General features: G+C 54.5%; 1 protein-coding gene across 7 annotated transcripts in view; it reads left to right on the top strand.

Moving 5' to 3' along the window:
• The window catches only part of LOC119955564 (glutamate receptor ionotropic, NMDA 1), a 221,420-nt gene that overhangs the window by 45,493 nt on the left and 152,683 nt on the right, over positions 1–23,244 (top strand). For 6 of the 7 annotated variants that reach the window (XM_038781882.1, XM_038781875.1, XM_038781877.1 and 3 more), the window contains exons 3-4: positions 6,670–6,732; positions 7,310–7,410. In XM_038781882.1, coding sequence (XP_038637810.1) covers positions 6,670–6,732; positions 7,310–7,410 — 164 coding nt within the window. The remainder of the gene's footprint in view (positions 1–6,669; positions 6,733–7,309; positions 7,411–23,244) is intronic. The other variant, XM_038781881.1, reaches the window with a different exon arrangement.

Here is a 23,244-nt window from a genome sequence, read left to right as displayed (position 1 = left end):
CCAGTATCGCACAGAGCCAGCATCGCACAGAGCCAGCATCGCACAGAGCCAGTGTCACAGAGAGTCAGTGTCACAGAGCCAGTATCACACAGAGCCAGTATCACAGAGCCAGTATCACAGAGCCAGTATCACACAGAGATACTGTCACATAGCCAGTGTCACACAGCCAGTATTACACACACCCAGTGTCACAGAGCCAGCGTCGCACAGAGCCAGTGTCACAGAGAGCCAGTGTCACAGAGAGTCAGTGTCACAGAGAGCCAGTATCACACACAGCCAGTATCACAGTGCCAGTATCACACAGAGATACTGTCACATAGCCAGTGTCACAGAGAGTCAGTGTCACAGAGCCAGTATCACACAGAGCCAGTATCACAGAGCCAGTATCACAGAGCCAGTATCACACAGAGATAGTGTCACATAGCCAGTGTCACATAGCCAGTATTACACACACCCAGTGTCACAGAGCCAGTATCACACACAGCCAGTGTCAACGAGCCAGTATCACACACATCCAGTGTCACAGAGCCAGTGTCACAAACAACCAGTATCATCACAGGCAGTGTCTCATACAGCCAGTGTCACAGAGCCAGTATCACACATATCCAGTGTCACAGAGCCAGTGTCGCAAAGCCAGTAGCACTCACAGCCAGTGTCACACACATCCAGTGTCCCAGAGCCAGTGTCACAGAGTCAGTGTCACAGAGTCAGTGTCACAGAGCCAGTGTCACACAAAGACAGTGTCACAGAGCTAGTGTCACACAGAGACAGTGTCATAGAGCCAGTGTCACACAGAGACAGTGTCACAGAGCTAGTGTCACACAGAGACAGTGTCATAGAGCCAGTGTCACACAGAGACAGTGTCACAGATCCAGTGTCACAGATCCAGTATCACACAGAGACAGTCACAGAGCCAGTGTCACAGAGCCAGTGTCACACAGAGACAGTCAGGGAGCGAGTATCACACAGAGACAGTGTCACAGATCCAGTGTCACAGAGCCAGTGTGGCACAGAGTCAGTGTCACACAGAGCCAGTGTCACAGACAGCCAGTGTCGCACAGAGCCAGTGTCACAGAGAGCCAGTATTACACAGAGCCAGTATCACACAGAGCCAGTATTACACAGAGCCAGTATCACACAGAGCCAGTATCGCACAGAGCCAGTGTTGCACAGAGCCAGTGTCGCACAGAGCCAGTGTCACAGAGAGTCAGTGTCACAGAGAGCCAGTGTTGCACAGAGCCAGTGTCGCAGAGAGCCATGTCCCAGAGAGCCAGTATCACACAGAGCCAGTGTTGCACAGAGCCAGTGTCACAGAGAGCCAGTATCGCACAGAGCCAGCATCGCACAGAGCCAGCATCGCACAGAGCCAGTGTCACAGAGCCAGTATCACACAGAGCCAGTATCACAGAGCCAGTATCACAGAGCCAGTATCACACAGAGATACTGTCACATAGCCAGTGTCACACAGCCAGTATTACACACACCCAGTGTCACAGAGCCAGCGTCGCACAGAGCCAGTGTCACAGAGAGCCAGTGTCACAGAGAGTCAGTGTCACAGAGAGCCAGTATCACACACAGCCAGTATCACAGTGCCAGTATCACACAGAGATACTGTCACATAGCCAGTGTCACAGAGAGTCAGTGTCACAGAGCCAGTATCACACAGAGCCAGTATCACAGTGCCAGTATCACAGAGCCAGTATCACACAGAGATAGTGTCACATAGCCAGTGTCACATAGCCAGTATTACACACACCCAGTGTCACAGAGCCAGTATCACACACAGCCAGTGTCAACGAGCCAGTATCACACACATCCAGTGTCACAGAGCCAGTGTCACATACAACCAGTATCATCACAGGCAGTGTCTCATACAGCCAGTGTCACAGAGCCAGTATCACACATATCCAGTGTCACAGAGCCAGTGTCGCAAAGCCAGTAGCACTCACAGCCAGTGTCACACACATCCAGTGTCCCAGAGCCAGTGTCACAGAGTCAGTGTCACAGAGTCAGTGTCACAGAGCCAGTGTCACACAAAGACAGTGTCACAGAGCTAGTGTCACACAGAGACAGTGTCATAGAGCCAGTGTCACACAGAGACAGTGTCACAGAGCTAGTGTCACACAGAGACAGTGTCATAGAGCCAGTGTCACACAGAGACAGTGTCACAGATCCAGTGTCACAGATCCAGTATCACACAGAGACAGTCACAGAGCCAGTGTCACAGAGCCAGTGTCACACAGAGACAGTCAGGGAGCGAGTATCACACAGAGACAGTGTCACAGATCCAGTGTCACAGAGCCAGTGTGGCACAGAGTCAGTGTCACACAGAGCCAGTGTCACAGACAGCCAGTGTCGCACAGAGCCAGTGTCACAGAGAGCCAGTATTACACAGAGCCAGTATCACACAGAGCCAGTATTACACAGAGCCAGTATCACACAGAGCCAGTATCGCACAGAGCCAGTGTTGCACAGAGCCAGTGTCGCACAGAGCCAGTGTCACAGAGAGTCAGTGTCACAGAGAGCCAGTGTTGCACAGAGCCAGTGTCGCAGAGAGCCATGTCCCAGAGAGCCAGTATCACACAGAGCCAGTGTTGCACAGAGCCAGTGTCACAGAGAGCCAGTATCGCACAGAGCCAGCATCGCACAGAGCCAGCATCGCACAGAGCCAGTGTCACAGAGAGTCAGTGTCACAGAGCCAGTATCACACAGAGCCAGTATCACAGAGCCAGTATCACAGAGCCAGTATCACACAGAGATACTGTCACATAGCCAGTGTCCACACACATCCAGTGTCACAGAGCCAGTGTCACACAGCCAGTATCATGCACATCCAGTGTCACAGAGCCAGTATCACAGACCCAGTGTCACACAGCCAGTATCACACAAAGCCAGTATCACACACATCCAGTGTCACAGAGCCAGTGTCACACAGCCGTGTCGCGTCTTTTCGTCCGACGTCATTTCGTCCAACGACACTTCGTCCACGTCTTTTGGTCCAACGTCTTTTGTCCGCCCGTCTTTTGGTCCAACGCACTTCGTCCAATTAACCAATTACAAATCAACTCCGTATAAAAGCATTTAATTGATAGAAAGCAGGCACAATACAGCAAGTGAATTTAATTGCTAAAAGCAAGTAATTGATGAATGCAAGTAAAATGCAAGCTGAAAAATGCAGTTAAAAAGTTAAAAAATCTAAATAATGCATTTAACAAGATCTAAAAGTTTACTAAGGATGAATTCCCGAAATTACTTAAAATTGATGTAAATTGTGAGCAACATTCCTCAAGAAATCAATTTTCGCTGTAGGAACATATTCAACGACCAATCTTTTGAGGCGTTCAGTTATTTTCTTGTATCGCGTACATGACGTCGACTGATCTCCCCGAAGAATTTGAGCCTTTTTGCCTATTATTAGCCCTTCCCTGAACTTCCCATTTCTGGATGGGCGAATTCGGGATTAGGAAAGAGACCGATAATATCTATCCTTTAACGAGGCTCGTTAAAGGGGAGAGAACGATAATAACTATCCTTTAACGAGTCTCGTTAAAGGAAAGAGGCTGGTAATAAAGATCCTTTATTGTATATTATGTGCATTTGAGAAGATTTCTATTTACAAAAGTTAAAGTGGAGTGGAGTGCTACTAAGCAAGTTTGGTCATGCTAAATTACTATGCTACTAAAAAAGTCTTTGACAAAAAAATCATCCGACAAAAACACGTAAAAAGTCACAAAAATTCTTTGACAAAAATAATCATTCGACAAAAACACTCAAAAAGTCACAAAAATTCTTTGACCAAGAAAATCATCCGACAAAAACACGTAAAAAGTCACAAAAATTCTTTGACGAAAAAAATCACCGGACAAAATGACGTTGGACCAAAAGACGAGCGGACAAAAAGACGTTGGACCAAAAGACGTGGACGAAGTGTCGTTGGACGAAATGACGTCGGACAAAAAGACATAGCACCCACACAGCCAGTGTCACATAGCCAGTGTCACGGAGCCAGTGTCACAAACAGCCAGTGTCACAGAGCCAGTGTCAAACACATCCAGTGTCACAGAGCCAGTATCACAGTTAGTCTCACAGAGTCAGTCAAACAGAGTCGGTGTCACACACAGCCAGTGTCGCAGAGCCAGTGTCACAGAGTCAGTGTCACAGAGCCAGTATTACACAGAGCCAGTGTCACACCACCAGTATCACACAGCCAGTATCGCACAAAGCCAGTATCACACAAAGCCAGTATCACACACATCCAGTGTCACAGAGCCAGTGTCACACAGCCAGTATCACTCACATCCAGTGTCACAGAGCAAGAGTCGCAGACCAGTGTCACAGAGCCAGTGTCACAGAGCCAGTATCACTGAGCATTATCACACACAGCCAGTGTCACAGAGCCAGTCACACAGCCAGTGTCACAGTCAGTGTCACACAAATCCGGTGTAACAGAGCCAGTGTCACACACAGACAGTGTCACAGAGAAAGTGTCACACACATCCAGTGTTGCAGAGCCAATGCCACAGAGTCAGTGTCACACACAGCCAGTGTCACAGAGCCAGTGTCACACACAGCCAGTGTCACACACATCCAGTGTCGCAGAGCCAGTGTCACAGAGTCAGTGTCACAGAGCCAGTGTCACACACATCCAGTGTTGCAGAGCCAGTGCCACAGAGTCAGTGTCACACACAGCCAGTGTCACAGAGCCAGTATCACACACAGCCAGTGTCACAGAGCCAGTATCACACACAGCCAGTGTCACAGAGCCAGTGTCACACACATCCAGTGTCACAGAGCCAGAATCACACATGTCCAGTGTCAGAGAGCCAGTGTCACATACAACCAGTATCATCACAGCCAGTGTCTCACACAGCCAGTGTCACACAGCCAGTATCACACACATCCAGTGTCACAGAGCCAGTGTCACACAGCCAGTGTCACACAGCCAGTATCACACACAGCCAGTGTCACAGAGTCAGTGTCAAACACATCCAGTGTCACAGAGCCAGTATCACAGTTAGTCTCACAGAGTCAGTCAAACAGAGTCGGTGTCACACACAGCCAGTGTCGCAGAGCCAGTGTTACAGAGTCAGTGTCACAGAGCCAGTATCACACAGCCAGTATCACACAAAGCCAGTATCACACAAAGCCAGTATCACACACATCCAGTGTCACAGAGCCAGTGTCACACAGCCAATATCACTCACATCCAGTGTCACAGAGCAAGAGTCGCAGACCAGTGTCACAGAGCCAGTGTCACAGAGCCAGTATCACTGAGCATTATCACACACAGCCAGTGTCACAGAGCCAGTCACACAGCCAGTGTCACAGTCAGTGTCACACAAATCCGGTGTAACAGAGCCAGTGTCACACACATCCAGTGTTGCAGAGCCAATGCCACAGAGTCAGTGTCACACACAGCCAGTGTCACAGAGCCAGTGTCACACACAGCCAGTGTCACACACATCGTGTTGCAGAGCCAGTGCCACAGAGTCAGTGTCACACACAGCCAGTATCACACACAGCCAGTGTCACAGAGCCAGTATCACACACAGCCAGTGTCACAGAGCCAGTGTCACACACATCCAGTGTCACAGAGCCAGTGTCACACACATCCAGTGTCAGAGAGCCAGTGTCACATACAACCAGTATCATCACAGCCAGTGTCTCACACAGCCAGTGTCACAGAGCCAGTATCACACACATCCAGTGTCACAGAGCCAGTGTCACAGAGCTAGTATCACACATAGGCAGCGTCACAGAGCCAGTGTCACACACACAGCCAGTGTCACACACATCCAGTGTCACAGAGCCAGTGTCACAGAGCCATTATCACACACAGCCAGTGTCAGAGCCAGTATCACACACGTCCAGTGTTATAGAGGCAGTGTCTCACAGCCAGTATCACACAAAGCCAGTATCACACACATCCAGTGTCACAGAGCCAGTGTCACACAGCCAGTGTCACAGAGCCAGTATCACAAACAGCCAGTGTCACAGAGCCAGTGTCAAACACATCCAGTGTCACAGAGCCAGTATCACACACGTCCAGTGTTAGGGAGGCAGTGTCACACACGTCCAGTGGCACAGAGCCAGTATCACACACAGACAGTGTCTCACACAGCCAGTGTCACAGAGCCAGTATCACACACGTCCAGTGTTAGAGAGGCAGTGTCACACACAGCCAGTATCATCACAGCCAGTGTCTCACACAGCCAGTGTCACAGAGCCAGTATCACACACAGGCAGTGTCACAGAGCCAGTGTCACAGAGCCAGTATCACACACAGCCAGTGTTCCACACAGCCAGTGTCACAGAGCCAGTATCACACACATCCAGTGTCACAGAGCCAGTGTCACAAAGCCAGTATCACTCACAGGCAGTGTCACACACAGCCAGTGTCGCAGAGCCAGTGTCACAGAGCCAGTGTCACACACACAGCCAGTGTCACATAGCCAGTGTCACACACAACCATTGTCACGCACAGCCAGTGTCACAGAGCCAGTGTCACAGAGGCTTCAAATAAGTGAGGAGCTGTTTTTTTTGCAAGTTCCAGTGATACGTTTGACCCTGAGGAGGAGAGAGGGTTAAATTGCTTACTACACGTCATTTTCAACTGTTTATAATATTCTTCTGTGTCTACATATTTTCTCTGTGCACATTACTCATCAGAATAAAAAAAGGAACTTTGAAAACAACGACCAACATTCGTATGACAGCAGGCGAGGACCAAAGGTATATTTGCATGTAGACTGCACGAGCCAGCAATCGTAAACTAACGGAGTAGCTCAGCCAGTCACAGAATAACCAATGAGACTGTTCTGGTAGCACGCTGTTAGTTTCAAACAGATTATTTTGGTTTGTCAATGAGAATGGTTAAAGAACATGAGTCGCCCCTACCTAACCAAATCTTGTTATAAGGACACGTGCATGTTGAATAAAGACTAACTTGCAAGTTTTTTTTAAAAGTACCACTTAGAAATGAAAGCCATGACGTTTTCCTCTGACTTCACCCTGTTTAAGACTTTTTTTTGAAAGACCGACCAACTCTCTTTCAGGTTGAGATGCATTTCCCCCTCTCTATTCTACTCTATCAGCTGCACGCACCCTGTTTTTGGTCTTGTTCTATCTTAGTTTGCATGCCCAGTACAGAGACCTCCGTAGCTCACATTGGCTCCACACGGGCCCAGTTATTTGATCGCCTTTAAGCTGATCTATGCTGGAGATCAAAGGCGTCGTTGATGGGAAGAGGCCGCAGAGGATGGTTTGGGACAAATCGTATAGTAATTCTGAATCCCTGCACCAACTACAGGCTGAGAAGGTCCTCCAGTTTGAACCTGGCACTACAAACATGACATCAATGCTGCTCGAAGCCAAGGAGTTGGAGGCAAGAGTCATCATCCTGTCCGCCAAGTAAGTGACAAATTGTTGAGGAATATAAACACCAGTTACTGTTCTGTGTGTCTGTCTGTCTCCCAGGCCTGTCCCTGAGCTTTGTATCCTTCCCTCTACACTCTTAGATTGTATAGCATCCAGCTCCACCCCTCTAGTATGCATTCACCTGAACTGTACACTCCCCTCTCCATTCCCCCGGTCTGTGTACACTCCCCTCTCCATTCCAGCGGTCTGTGTACACTCCCCTCTCCATTCCCCCGGTCTGTGTACACTCCCCTCTCCATTCCAGCGGCCTGTGTACACTCCCCTCTCCATTCCCCCGGTCTGTACACTCCCCTCTCCATTCCCCCGGTCTGTACACTCCCCTCTCCATTCCCCCGGTCTGTACACTCCCCTCTCCATTCCCCCGGTCTGTACACTCCCCTCTCCATTCCCCCGGTCTGTACACTCCCCTCTCCATTCCCCCGGTCTGTACACGCCCCTCTCCATTCCCCCGGTCTGTGTACACTCCCCTCTCCATTCCCCCGGTCTGTACACCCCTCTCTCCATTCCTCCGGTCTGTACACTCCCCTCTCCATTCGCCCGGTCTGTGTACACTCCCCTCTCCATTCCCCCAGTCTGTACACTCCTCTCTCCATTCCCCCGGTCTGTACACTCCCCTCTCCATTCCCCCGGTCTGTACACTCCCCTCTCCATTCCCCCGGTCTGTGTACACTCCCCTCTCCATTCCCCCGGTCTGTACACTCCCCTCTCCATTCCCCCGGTCTGTACACTCCCCTCTCCATTCCCCCGGTCTATACACTCCCCTTTCCATTCCCCCGGTCTGTGTACACTCCCCTCTCCATTCACCCGGTCTGTACACTCCCCTCTCCATTCCCCCGGTCTGTACACTCCCCTCTCCATTCCCCCGGTCTGTACACTCCCCTCTCCATTCCCCCGGTCTATACACTCCCCTCTCCATTCCCCCGGTCTGTGTTTACTCCCCTCTCCATTCCCCCGGTCTGTACACTCCCCTCTCCATTCCCCCGGTCTGTGTACCTTCCCCTCTCCATTCCCCCGGTCTGTACACTCCCCTCTCCATTCCCCCGGTCTGTATACTCCCCTCTCCATTCCCCCGGTCTGTACACTCCCCTCTCCATTCCCCCGGTCTGTGTATACTCCCCTCTCCATTCCCCCGGTCTGTGTACACTCCCCTCTCCATTCCCCCGGTCTGTACACTCCCCTCTCCATTCCCCCGGTCTGTGTACACTCCCCTCTCCATTCCCCCGGTCTGTACACTCCCCTCTCCATTCCCCCGTTCTGTGTACACGCCCCTCTCCATTCCCCCAGTCTGTGTACACTCCCCTCTCCATTCCCCCGGTTTGTACACGCCCCTCTCCATTCCCCCAGTCTGTGTACACTCCCCTCTCCATTCCCCCGGTCTGTGTACACTCCCCTCTCCATTCCCCCGGTCTGTGTACACTCCCCTCTCCATTCCGCCGGTCTGTGTACACTCCCCTCTCCATTCCCCCGGTCTGTGTACACTCCCCTCTCCATTCCCCCGGTCTGTGTACACTCCCCTCTCCATTCCCCCGGTCTGTGTACACTCCCCTCTCCATTCCCCCGGTCTGTGTACACTCCCCTCTCCATTCCCCCGGTCTGTACACTCCCCTCTCCATTCCCCCGGTCTGTACAATCCCCTCTCCATTCCCCCGGTCTGTGTACACTCCCCCTCTCCATTCCCCCGGTCTGTACACTCCCCTCTCCATTCCCCCAGTCTGTGTACACTCCCCTCTCCATTCCCCCGGTCTGTACACTCCCCTCTCCATTCCCCCGGTCTGTGTACACTCCCCTCTCCATTCCCCCGGTCTGTGTACACTCCCCTCCCCATTCCCCTGGTCTGTACACTCCCCTCTCCATTCCCCCGGTCTGTACATTCCCCTCTCCATTGCCCCGGTCTGTGTACACTCCCCTCTCCATTCCCCCGGTCTGTACACTCCCCTCTCCATTCCCCCAGTCTGTGTACACTCCCCTCTCCATTCCCCCGGTCTGTACACTCCCCTCTCCATTCCCCCGGTCTGTGTACACTCCCCTCTCCATTCCCCCGGTCTGTACACTCCCCTCTCCATTCCCGCGGTCTGTGTACACTCCCCTCTCCATTCCCCCAGTCTGTACACTCCCCTCTCCATTCCCTCAGACTGTGTACACTCCCCTCTCCATTCTCCCGTTCTGTACATGTCCCCCTCCATTCCCCCGGTCTGTGTACACTCCCCTCTCCATTCCCCCGGTCTGTGTACACTCCCCTCTCCATTCCCCCGGTCTGTGTACACTCCCCTCTCCATTCCCCCGGTCTGTACACTCCCCTCTCCATTCCCCCGGTCTGTACACTCCCCTCTCCATTCCCCCGGTCTGTACACTCCCCTCTCCATTCCCCCGGTCTGTGTATACTCCCCTCTCCATTCCCCCGGTCTGTGTACACTCCCCTCTCCATTCCCCCGGTCTGTACACTCCCCTCTCCATTCCCCCGGTCTGTGTACACTCCCCTCTCCATTCCCCCGGTCTGTACACTCCCCTCTCCATTCCCCGTTCTGTGTACACGCCCCTCTCCATTCCCCCAGTCTGTGTACACTCCCCTCTCCATTCCCCCGGTTTGTACACGCCCCTCTCCATTCCCCCAGTCTGTGTACACTCCCCTCTCCATTCCCCCGGTCTGTGTACACTCCCCTCTCCATTCCCCCGGTCTGTGTACACTCCCCTCTCCATTCCGCCGGTCTGTGTACACTCCCCTCTCCATTCCCCCGGTCTGTGTACACTCCCCTCTCCATTCCCCCGGTCTGTGTACACTCCCCTCTCCATTCCCCCGGTCTGTGTACACTCCCCTCTCCATTCCCCCGGTCTGTGTACACTCCCCTCTCCATTCCCCCGGTCTGTACACTCCCCTCTCCATTCCCCCGGTCTGTACAATCCCCTCTCCATTCCCCCGGTCTGTGTACACTCCCCCTCTCCATTCCCCCGGTCTGTACACTCCCCTCTCCATTCCCCCAGTCTGTGTACACTCCCCTCTCCATTCCCCCGGTCTGTACACTCCCCTCTCCATTCCCCCGGTCTGTGTACACTCCCCTCTCCATTCCCCCGGTCTGTGTACACTCCCCTCCCCATTCCCCTGGTCTGTACACTCCCCTCTCCATTCCCCCGGTCTGTACATTCCCCTCTCCATTGCCCCGGTCTGTGTACACTCCCCTCTCCATTCCCCCGGTCTGTACACTCCCCTCTCCATTCCCCCAGTCTGTGTACACTCCCCTCTCCATTCCCCCGGTCTGTACACTCCCCTCTCCATTCCCCCGGTCTGTGTACACTCCCCTCTCCATTCCCCCGGTCTGTACACTCCCCTCTCCATTCCCGCGGTCTGTGTACACTCCCCTCTCCATTCCCCCAGTCTGTACACTCCCCCCTCCATTCCCTCAGACTGTGTACACTCCCCTCTCCATTCTCCCGTTCTGTACATGTCCCCCTCCATTCCCCCGGTCTGTGTACACTCCCCTCTCCATTCCCCCGGTCTGTGTACACTCCCCTCTCCATTCCCCCGGTCTGTGTACACTCCCCTCTCCATTCCCCCGGTCTGTGTACACTCCCCTCTCCATTCCCCCGGTCTGTGTACACTCCCCTCTCCATTCCCCCGGTCTGTGTACACTCCCCTCTCCATTCCCCCGGTCTGTACACTCCCCTCTCCATTCCCCCGGTCTGTACACTCCCCTCTCCATTCCCCCGGTCTGTACACTCCCCTCTCCATTCCCCCGGTCTGTGTACACTCCCCCTCTCCATTCCCCCGGTCTGTACACTACCCTCTCCATTCCCCCAGTCTGTGTACACTCCCCTCTCCATTCCCCCGGTCTGTACACTCCCCTCTCCATTCCCCCGGTCTGTGTACACTCCCCTCTCCATTCCCCCGGTCTGTGTACACTCCCCTCCCCATTCCCCCGGTCTGTACACTCCCCTCTCCATTCCCCCGGTCTGTACATTCCCCTCTCCATTGCCCCGGTCTGTGTACACTCCCCTCTCCATTCCCCCGGTCTGTACACTCCCCTCTCCATTCCCCCAGTCTGTGTACACTCCCCTCTCCATTCCCCCGGTCTGTACACTCCCCTCTCCATTCCCCCGGTCTGTGTACACTCCCCTCTCCATTCCCCCGGTCTGTACACTCCCCTCTCCATTCCCGCGGTCTGTGTACACTCCCCTCTCCATTCCCCCGGACTGTACACTCCCCTCTCCATTCCCCCATTCTGTGTACACTCCCCTCTCCATTCCCCCAGTCTGTACACTCCCCTCTCCATTCCCTCAGACTGTGTACACTCCCCTCTCCATTCCCCCGGTCTGTACATGTCCCCCTCCATTCCCCGGTCTGTGTACACTCCCCTCTCCATTCCCCCGGTCTGTGTACACTCCCCTCTCCATTCCCCGGTCTGTGTACACTCCCCTCTCCATTCCCCCGGTCTGTACACTCCCCTCTCCATTCCCCCGGTCTGTACACTCCCCTCTCCATTCCCCCGGTCTGTACACTCCCCTCTCCATTCCCCCGGTCTGTGTATACTCCCCTCTCCATTCCCCCGGTCTGTGTACACTCCCCTCTCCATTCCCCCGGTCTGTACACTCCCCTCTCCATTCCCCCGGTCTGTGTACACTCCCCTCTCCATTCCCCCGGTCTGTACACTCCCCTCTCCATTCCCCCGTTCTGTGTACACGCCCCTCTCCATTCCCCCAGTCTGTGTACACTCCCCTCTCCATTCCCCCGGTTTGTACACGCCCCTCTCCATTCCCCCAGTCTGTGTACACTCCCCTCTCCATTCCCCCGGTCTGTGTACACTCCCCTCTCCATTCCCCCGGTCTGTGTACACTCCCCTCTCCATTCCGCCGGTCTGTGTACACTCCCCTCTCCATTCCCCCGGTCTGTGTACACTCCCCTCTCCATTCCCCCGGTCTGTGTACACTCCCCTCTCCATTCCCCCGGTCTGTGTACACTCCCCTCTCCATTCCCCCGGTCTGTGTACACTCCCCTCTCCATTCCCCCGGTCTGTACACTCCCCTCTCCATTCCCCCGGTCTGTACAATCCCCTCTCCATTCCCCGGTCTGTGTACACTCCCCCTCTCCATTCCCCCGGTCTGTACACTCCCCTCTCCATTCCCCCAGTCTGTGTACACTCCCCTCTCCATTCCCCCGGTCTGTACACTCCCCTCTCCATTCCCCCGGTCTGTGTACACTCCCCTCTCCATTCCCCCGGTCTGTGTACACTCCCCTCCCCATTCCCCTGGTCTGTACACTCCCCTCTCCATTCCCCCGGTCTGTACATTCCCCTCTCCATTGCCCCGGTCTGTGTACACTCCCCTCTCCATTCCCCCGGTCTGTACACTCCCCTCTCCATTCCCCCAGTCTGTGTACACTCCCCTCTCCATTCCCCCGGTCTGTACACTCCCCTCTCCATTCCCCCGGTCTGTGTACACTCCCCTCTCCATTCCCCCGGTCTGTACACTCCCCTCTCCATTCCCGCGGTCTGTGTACACTCCCCTCTCCATTCCCCCAGTCTGTACACTCCCCCCTCCATTCCCTCAGACTGTGTACACTCCCCTCTCCATTCTCCCGTTCTGTACATGTCCCCCTCCATTCCCCCGGTCTGTGTACACTCCCCTCTCCATTCCCCCGGTCTGTGTACACTCCCCTCTCCATTCCCCCGGTCTGTGTACACTCCCCTCTCCATTCCCCCGGTCTGTGTACACTCCCCTCTCCATTCCCCCGGTCTGTGTACACTCCCCTCTCCATTCCCCCGGTCTGTGTACACTCCCCTCTCCATTCCCCCGGTCTGTACACTCCCCTCTCCATTCCCCCGGTCTGTACACTCCCCTCTCCATTCCCCCGGTCTGTACACTCCCCTCTCCATTCCCCCGGTCTGTGTACACTCCCCCTCTCCATTCCCCCGGTCTGTACACTACCCTCTCCATTCCCCCAGTCTGTGTACACTCCCCTCTCCATTCCCCCGGTCTGTACACTCCCCTCTCCATTCCCCCGGTCTGTGTACACTCCCCTCTCCATTCCCCCGGTCTGTGTACACTCCCCTCCCCATTCCCCCGGTCTGTACACTCCCCTCTCCATTCCCCCGGTCTGTACATTCCCCTCTCCATTGCCCCGGTCTGTGTACACTCCCCTCTCCATTCCCCCGGTCTGTACACTCCCCTCTCCATTCCCCCAGTCTGTGTACACTCCCCTCTCCATTCCCCCGGTCTGTACACTCCCCTCTCCATTCCCCCGGTCTGTGTACACTCCCCTCTCCATTCCCCCGGTCTGTACACTCCCCTCTCCATTCCCGCGGTCTGTGTACACTCCCCTCTCCATTCCCCCGGACTGTACACTCCCCTCTCCATTCCCCCATTCTGTGTACACTCCCCTCTCCATTCCCCCAGTCTGTACACTCCCCTCTCCATTCCCTCAGACTGTGTACACTCCCCTCTCCATTCCCCCGGTCTGTACATGTCCCCCTCCATTCCCCGGTCTGTGTACACTCCCCTCTCCATTCCCCCGGTCTGTGTACACTCCCCTCTCCATTCCCCCGGTCTGTGTACACTCCCCTCTCCATTCCCCCGGTCTGTGTACACTCCCCTCTCCATTCCCCCGGTCTGTGTACACTCCCCTCTCCATTCCCCCGGTCTGTACACTCCCCTCTCCATTCCCCCGGTCTGTACACTCCCCTCTCCATTCCCCCGGTCTGTACACGCCCCTCTCCATTCCCCCGGTCTGTGTACACTCCCCTCTCCATTCCCCCGGTCTGTGTATACACCCCTCTCCATTCCCCCGGTCTGTGTACACACCCCTCTCCATTCCCCCGGTCTGTGTACACTCCCCTCTCCATTCCCCCGGTCTATACACGCTCCTATTTGCCCTCGTCCACATATTCCTCCCACTCTCACATCTATCTCCATGATTCCTCGGTCTGTACACTCCCCTCTCCATTCCCCCGGTCTGTGTACACTCCCCTCTCCATTCCCCCGGTCTGTACACTCCCCTCTCCATTCCCCCGTTCTGTGTACACTCCCCTCACCATTCCCCCAGTCTGTGTACACTCCCCTCTCCATTCCCCCGGTCTGTACACTCCCCTCTCCATTCCCCCAGTCTGTGTACACTCCCCTCTCCATTCCCCCGGTCTGTACACTCCCCTCTCCATTCCCCCGGTCTGTACACTCCCCTCTCCATTCCCCTGGTCTGTGTACACTCCCCTCTCCATTCCCCCGGTCTGTGTACACTCCCCTCTCCATTCCCCCGGTCTGTGTACACTCCCCTCTCCATTCCCCCGGTCTGTACACTCCCCTCTCCATTCCCCCGGTCTGTACACTCCCCTCTCCATTCCCCCGGTCTGTGTACACTCCCCTCTCCATTCCCCCGGTCTGTGTACACTCCCCTCTCCATTCCCCCGGTCTGTGTACACTCCCCTCTACATTCCCCCGGTCTGTACACTCCCCTCTCCATTCCCCTGTCTGTGTACACTCCCCTCTCCATTCCCCCGGTCTGTGTACACTCCCCTCTCCATTCCCCCGGTCTGTACACTCCCCTCTCCATTCCCCGGTCTGTGTACACTCCCCTCTCCATTCCCCCGGTCTGTGTACACTCCCCTCTCCATTCCCCCGGTCTGTACACTCCCCTCTCCATTCCCCCGGTCTGTGTACACTCCCCTCTCCATTCCCCCGGTCTGTGTACACTCCCCTCTCCATTCCCCCGGTCTGTACACTCCCCTCTCCATTCCCCCGGTCTGTGTACACTCCCCTCTCCATTCCCCCGGTCTGTACACTCCCCTCTCCATTCCCCCGGTCTGCACACTCCCCTCACCATTCCCCCGGTCTGTACACTCCCCTCTCCATTCCCCCGGTCTGTGTACACTCCCCTCTCCATTCCCCCGGTCTGTGTACACTCCCCTCTCCATTCCCCCGGTCTGTGTACACTCCCCTCTCCATTCCCCCGGTCTGTGTACACTCCCCTCTCCATTCCCCCGGTCTGTGTACACTCCCCTCTCCATTCCCCCGGTCTGTGTACACTCCCCTCTCCATTCCCCCGGTCTGTGTACACTCCCCTCTCCATTCCCCCGGTTTATACACGCCCCTATTTGCCGTCGTCCACATATTCCTCCCACTCTCACATCTATCTCCATGATTCCTCGGTCTGTACACTCCCCTCTCCATTCCCCCGGTCTGTGTACACTCCCCTCTCCATTCCCCCGGTCTGTGTACACTCCCCTCTCCATTCCCCCGGTCTGTGTACACTCCCCTCTCCATTCCCCCGGTCTGTGTAGACTCTCCTCTCCATTCCCCCGGTCTGTGTACACTCCCCTCTCCATTCCCCCGGTCTGTGTACACTCCCCTCTCCATTCCCCCGGTCTGTGTACACTCCCCTCTCCATTCCCCCGGTCTGTGTACACTCCCCTCTCCATTCCCCCGGTCTATACACGCCCCTATTTGCCCTCGTCCACATATTCCTCCCACTCTCACATCTATCTCCATGATTCCTCTGTCTGTAGAGCTTCCGCATCCTTTCTGCATCCTCTCCTTTTACTTGGCTCTGCTTCCACCAGCTAAGCGCCCACTGTACATATCTCCATTTCCCCCGGAATCGATGCACATCCAGCTCCATTTATTCTGCACCCACAGCATTTTTGGCTAGAAATTTAGAATGGTGGAGGCTGGGGGAATACATCCCCCCGTCAACGAGAGCCCTGTAGCCAGTTTACGCTCTAACAAGCATTGATTGGCATAATGTGGAATTTCCGCCCCTCTCCCGGGAGGATGTCCGATCTTGGAAAGCTGCCGGGCATTCTGACTGGCCAGTAGATCACCAGTCCCTCCAAGAACGGCGCTGCAGTGTCCAGAAGAGGCATTGCAGGGAGCTGCCAGAGCCCAAGGCTTGCGAACAGAAGACTCAGGTAAGCGTCAGGGTGCGCAAAGTGGGGAGCGTAGGGAAGGCTTGAGGTATCTCGAGGGGGGCCTATTGGAGTTTTGGGGGATAGGCTGGGTGGGGGGGGTGGTTGGGGAGGTCTGGAGGTCACTGCCCCTTAAGGGAGGGCGCCCCCACCCTAGTCAGAAGTGAGCTTCTGATGGAGTCGGCTCACCCACCCCTGCCTCCACCCCCAGCTATCTGCCTGAGACCTAACTCCCTTCATTTCTGGCCTTCCCCTCAGAGCCAGGAAATGGCCCTAAGTGGCCATTCAGTGGTGGGTGGGCTTCCCCACCAAGGCCCTGCCCAGCCCAGTGTAACATCACTCCAAAGTCAGGGCAGGCAGGAAAAAGAGGGAATCCCGTCCGTGCAAAGTCACGCTCTCCACCACCCGCTCTCCCGTTCAAATCCCACTGGGGCCGTGGTGTGGGGGAGGGGGAGCGTAAAATCTCATCCCATGTCTCTCAGTCCAAATTCCATTCCTCCCTGTCTGCCCATGCCCTGCTCAATCCCACAGAATTCAGTGGGCGTGACTGTAACCAGCTCCAATCCACAGGGACTGAATCCACTGGATTCAGTGGAATTTCCCCTGGAACAAACTGTATCTAACTGCGCTTCTTCCGCATCTCCCTCTATCCATCTCCACTCCCAGTGAATCTGCTGATAACCAACCCCATTGCACCAGATACCATCAGCGCAGCTTCATTCCCAGAGTTTTTCTGTTCCTAATTCAATTCCCTTCATTGTGACTGTACCCGGCTGTTCTCCCGAATACTGACTGCATTCAGCAACAATCCCCAGAATCTGTCTCTTCCCAGCTTCCTTGTCTCTGCGTCTGTTGTACCCGGATCCATTCTCCAGAGCCTTTCATGCGGCACCTCATCGAATGTCTTTCTGAATATATATCCACTCGTTGTCATTGGCTATCTTCAGTTTCTTAGCATAATAGTTGCACCTTTAGGTTTTAGTAGTCAAGGAGGAGTCCGAAAATGAGAATCAAAATCGGTTTATTTCCACAAGAAATAAGAAAAGTATTTCCATGCAACAGTCCACGTCCCAACCGGGCCGACTCGCCACCTCTTCTACGAACTGGACCAACTTTTATGGCGATGAATTAACGAGCCTGTGGATGGGCCTCCGCCCCTCAGCGGGACAGTTTGTACTCCACGAGGCTCACGGGGAGATTAATCAGGCCGTTCCCCTGGGCCTCGTGGGAGTTATTTTTTTAAAAATAAATTTAGATTAGCCAATTATTTTTTCCAATTAAGGGGCAATTTAGCGTGGCCAATCCACCTACTCTGCACATTTTTGGGTTGTGGGGGCGAAACCCACGCAGACACGGGGAGAACGTGCAAACTCCACACGGACAGTGACCCAGGGCCGGGATCGAACCTGGGACCTCAGCACCATGAGGCGGTTGTGCTAACCACTAGGCCGCCGTGCTGCCCCCTCGTGGGAGTTATAACATCCCTCCCCTACTGAGGTCCATTGGCTCCTCTGGAGAAGGGAGTGCAGAAGGAATAACTGCTTCTCTTTGTCTGTGGCTGCACCTCCTGTAGCTACAGGGCTGGTTCAGGGGATGTTGGGGAACATCGTTTCCACGGCGACCGCCTTGTTGGGGGGGGCGGGGGGTTGGGGGGGTACTGCTGCTGACTGATCCCTGGTAAGTTCGCTGTCAGAAGCCTCGGATGCCTGGGTTTCCATCTCAGAATCCCAGTCCACCATCTCTCGCATATCGGTGTCGAGGCCCCCAGGGGGCGACATCCCCAGGTCCCCATGTGCCAGAGCGATGTGGCTAGACGATGGTTATTCTGGTGGGGTATGTCCAAACACTGGTTCCCTGCTCCTGATGTGATCAAGGTGCTTCCACGTTGTCCGTTCATGAGTTTTTACTTGGTACGAGACTGGTCCGGTCTGTTGTACCACTGTCCCTGGACTCCGCACTGCCCCCAAAGTTTCGGACATAAGCCACGTCCCCTGGTTGGAAACCACTGTTCCGCATCCGCCTGCCTTGGCCTCGCCTCTACAGGTCCTGACCACGTTGCACTCTCCCGCCAATATCGGGGAAGTTAAGGCTGAAGTGTGTCCTGAGTCTCCGGCCCATCAACAGTTATGCCGGTGCTAAGCTGGTCGCAGCATGCAGCGTAGTCCGGTAATAAACAATAGTCCTGCTAATCTTGTTCCCACAGATCCCGCGGTCGGTTTCTTCATCCCTCTCTTGAAGGTGTGCACCGCTCGCTCGGCCAGCCCGTTTGAGGAGGGGCGAGGCAGGGACGTGCGGATGTGCCTCACTCCATTTGCCTTCACAAAGTGTTCAAACTCGTCACTGGTGATTGAGACACCGTTGTCCATGAGCAGCAACTCTGGAATGCCGTGGTTGCTGAAGAAACTACGGCTCGTAGTTTCTCAACAGTAGCCTTCGACGTGATGGAAGACACCCAATGGACTTCCAGCTACTTAGAATGGGCGTCTACCATGTGTTAAAACATGGACTCTTGGAAAGGCCTGGAAAAATTGGCATGCAGCGTCATCCAAGGCCGGCCTGGCCATTCCCACGGATGTAGCAGGGAAGTTGCCGGGAATGTTTGCTGCTCCTGGCAGGTGGTACATTGTTGGGCCAGTCGTTCGATCGTGCCATCCAGGCCCAGCCAACATTTTCACTTTTGACACCCCTGGGTGTCCATTGTGCAGATCCTGAAGAATGATGTCCCTGCCCTGGCTTGGGACCACGCTGTGAACTGCCCACTGGAGGATGTTGTCTTCCACCCTGAGTTCCTGCATCTTGCCGTCAAAGCCCTGGACCTTGCTGGTCCTCTGCAAGGCAATGTGGCATCCTTTCACCTCTACTGATTGGTTCCTTTTCTGCCCAGTCACGTATCTGGGCAGGGGTGGCCAGCAAGGTGTCCATGAAGTTAAGTGTCGAAACAGCTTTGTCAGCCCTCGGTGAGGATGGGGGATGTATCAGAAATGGGAGCTGGCTCAGCACGTTTGCATTTGCGATCTGCGTGTCTGAAAGATGTTCGGAGGTATACTTGTTCGCTGCTAGTAATGGAACGCCAGCATCGCTATGGATGCTATTGGCAAGATCGCCTTGCCTTCTTTGTAAAGCCCTATTAATGGCTTGTGGTCCATCACAATGGTGAATTGACACCCATACACATACTGATGAAATGTCTTCACCGCGAATACGCTGGCCAGCTCTTTTTCAATTTAGCCGTACTTCTGCAACGTCCAATGTCCCTGAAGCGAATTCTATCAGCATTTTCCATCCGTCAGCCATGCAATGGGAAACCACCGGCCTGATTCCGTAAGGCAAGACATCGCGCACCACCAAAAGGGGCTTGAAGGGGTCATAATGGGTCAACAACCCTGACAACGTTAGCTGCTGCTTTACCCTGGCAAAAGCTTCCTCCCGAGGTGCTCTCCACACCGATTCTTGATGCTTCTTCAGTAATGCACGCAGTGGGGCGAGGATGGTCGCTGGGGCCAGGAATAAATTTCCCACAGTAGTTTACCAGACCTAAGAATGGCTGCAGCTCAATCGCATGTTCCGGAGTGGGGGCTTGCTTTATCACCCGCACCTTTTCCTCAACTGGGTGTCGGCCGTCTCGATCCACTCGATTCCGGAGTGGGGGCTTACTTTATCACCCACACCTTTTCCTCAACTGGGTGTAGGCCGACTCGATCCACTCGATTCCGGAGTGGGGGCTTGCTTTATCACCCGCACCTTTTCCTCAACTGGATGTAGGCCGTCTCGAGCCACTCGATTCCGGAGTGGGGGCTTGCTTTATCACCCGCACCTTTTCCTCAAACTGGGTTTAGGCCGTCTCGATCCACTCGATACCCCAAGAACTTCCTACAAAATGCACTTTCCCCTCTCGGAGCACCGACAGAGGACTTCCTCCAGGTTGCTGGGAGATCCTTTTCCATGGCTCCAGTGACCAGGACGTCATCCAAGTAGACCGCCACATGGAGTAGCCCCCTCAGGATGTTCTCCCTAAGACGCTGAAATACTGCCCAGGCCGAGGACACTCCAAACAGCAGCCTTGTGTATTCTTAGAGGCCCTGTGAGTATTAATGATTTAGTAATGCCTGGAATCGGCGCCCAGCCCCAACTGGAGATCTGTGTGGTTCATGGTTCACGGGCAGCACGGTAGCACAGTGGTTAGCACAGTTGCTTTGCGGCTTCAGAGTCCCAGGTTCGATTCCCGGCTTGTCTGTGTGCAGTCTGCACGTTCTCCCCGTGTCTGCGTGGGTTTCGTCCGGGTGCTCCGGTTTCCTCCGATGGTCTAAAGATGTGCAGGTTAGAATGGATTGGCCATGCTAAATTGTCCCTTAGTATCCAAAAAGGTGGGGTGGGGTTACTGTGTTACAGGGATAGGGTGAAGGTGTGGGCTTGGTTAAGGTGCTCTTTTCAAGGGCCGGTGCAGACTCGATGGGCCAAATGGCCTCCGTCTGCACTGTAAATTCTATGATGATGTCACAGAACAGTACAGCACAGAACAGGCCCTTCGGCCCTCGGTGTTGTGCCGAGCTTGTCCGAAACCAAGATCAAGCCATCCCACTCCCTGTCATTCTGGTGTGCTCCATGTTCCTATCCAATAAACACTTGAAAGTTCCTAAAGTGGGCAGCACGGTAGCATTGTGGATAGCACAATCCCTTAACAGCTCCAGGGTCCCAGGTTCGATTCCGGCTTGGGTCACTGTCTGTGCGGAGTCTGCACATCCTCCCCGTGTGTGCGTAGGTTTCCTCCGGGTGCTCCGGTTTCCTCCCACAGTCCAAAGATGTGCAGGTTAGGTGGATTGGCCATGATAAATTGCCCTTAGTGTCCAAAATTGCCCTTAGTGTTGGGTGGGGTTACTGGGTTATGGGGATAGGGTGGAGGTGTTAACCTTGGGTAGGGTGCTCTTTCCAGGAGCCGGTGCAGACTTGATGGGCCGAATGGCCTCCTTCTGCACTGTAAATTCTACGAAAGTGTCCGACTCCACTATCACAGCAGGCAGTCCATTTTGAGCTTGGAAAAAGAATGACTCCCCCCCAGCTAACTTTGCATTCGAATCTTCCATCCGTGGCATTGGTTACCTGTCCAGACGGGAGGCCTTGTTGACGGTCAACTTATAAGCACAGGTTTGTCAGGTTTTAGTACCGGGGCGACTGGCGTTGCCCAATCAGCAAATCACACCGGCCAATGGATCCAACTGGCTGAGTTTGTTCTTGAATTTCTTCAGAATGCAGAGAGGGCCGGGCAGCCCCGGATGTACTTAGCCTGGGCCTTTGGGTCTACATATCATTTAGCCTCGGCCCTCTTAATTTGTCCAGGCCCTCCCGCAAGACATCTGGGTACTCCCCCAAGACTTTGTAAAGTCCTCTGGTGCCCAATCGGAAGATATGTTACCAGTCCAGTCAGAGGTGTTGGAGCCAATGACAGCTCAGAAGACTCGGTCCTGGGCCCTGCACTATTATTAATGGCTGCCTAATGGACTGCAGCCCATAAGTAACTGGGGTCATTGTCATGCCTGCTCTGGTTAGGGGTTCCCCTGTATAGGTCGCTAGCCTTGCCTCGGTGTCTTGCAAACCCCGCTATTGAACTGCAGTCCAGATTTTCTCAAAGGTCTGCCTCCCTCTTACTGAAACATCGGTCCTCCTGTCCTACTCCATCTCTAACCCTTCACCTGGACAGTAACAGTAACCCTGATGGGGCAACTCATGGTCCAACACTACCACACAATACACTCCTCGTTATCAGGCTGTTCCAAGTGGAGGGTCCGGACTGTGGGTTGGCATCTCTCTCGAGTAGGACGAAGAGTTTGCTGGCTGACCTGTGGTTTCAGATCTCTACAGTTTTACCAGCTACAAGTGCCGCACCACCTTAGATTATCCTCCATCGATTCCGAGGAGGTGCCCTCCCTGGTTGCAGTGGTCCTTGGTCAACGGGCCTGGTCCCAACACTGTTCAGGCCAGAGCGGGTTCCAGGGGTCCCAGTCCTAGGAGGCGATGTTCACCAGAACGGCAGGTGTCCTATGCTGTCTACCTCCATCCACGACATCCGCTGGAGTTCCTGGACTCCCTTATCCACACTCTCCCATGAGAGGGCGATCTCATCCGCCTTTTTTTAGGTCCAGCAACGGCTCAGCCAGCAATTTCCGCTGGGCCGCCATATTATTTACTCCACATACAAGCCGGTCCCGTAGCGTCTCGCGTAGGGATGGCCCATAGTCGCAAAGCTTACGCGTTTACGCCATAAACTCGGTAACGGACTCCCCTGGGGTTCTCTTGGCCGTATTAAACCGGTGCCTCTGTACAATGACCAACGGCTTGGGGGTTTCGTGATTTGTCACGGGTGCATCAGCTCTTCGAATGTCTTGAGAGTCTAGAGCCAGGAAGTAGGTGAGGCTCTTTGTGGCACTGAAAGTAAGGGCCCCACAGGCGGTCAAAATAATCACCGTCTGACAATCATCTCCAACGATATTGTGTTCGTCTTTAAAAAATATGTTCCGCGTACTGATTGCAGTCCTCTACCCGTGCAACAGATGTATTGAGTCTGCCTAAGAGCGGCATTTTCAAAAGGTGCGGACCTTATTCCTTCGTGAAGAGAAGTGGTCAGGCTCCAAAGGTTAGCAGCGCCGACTGTAGTTCTGCTTTATCCTCATCGCCAATTTAGTAGTCATGGCGGAAAGGGGAGTCAAACAATGGTTTATTTCCAAAAGGAAAGTATTTACATGCAACAACCCCAGTCCCAGCTGGATTTACTCGGCAGCGCAGCACCTACCTGGACTGGCTTTTATGGCAATGAATGAAGGAGCCCACTGATGGCTCTCCGCTTCTCAGCGGGGGACCTCGTACTCCGCGAGGTTCCTGGGGACATTGATGGGGTCATCCCCGTAGGTCTCATGGGGGTTCTAACAAT

This window comes from Scyliorhinus canicula, chromosome 21 (genome assembly GCF_902713615.1).
Source record: "Scyliorhinus canicula chromosome 21, sScyCan1.1, whole genome shotgun sequence".
NCBI classification, from domain to species: domain Eukaryota; kingdom Metazoa; phylum Chordata; class Chondrichthyes; order Carcharhiniformes; family Scyliorhinidae; genus Scyliorhinus; species Scyliorhinus canicula.
The sequence above is the reverse complement of the archived record's forward strand: the minus strand, read 5'-3'. Positions and strand labels throughout refer to the sequence as shown.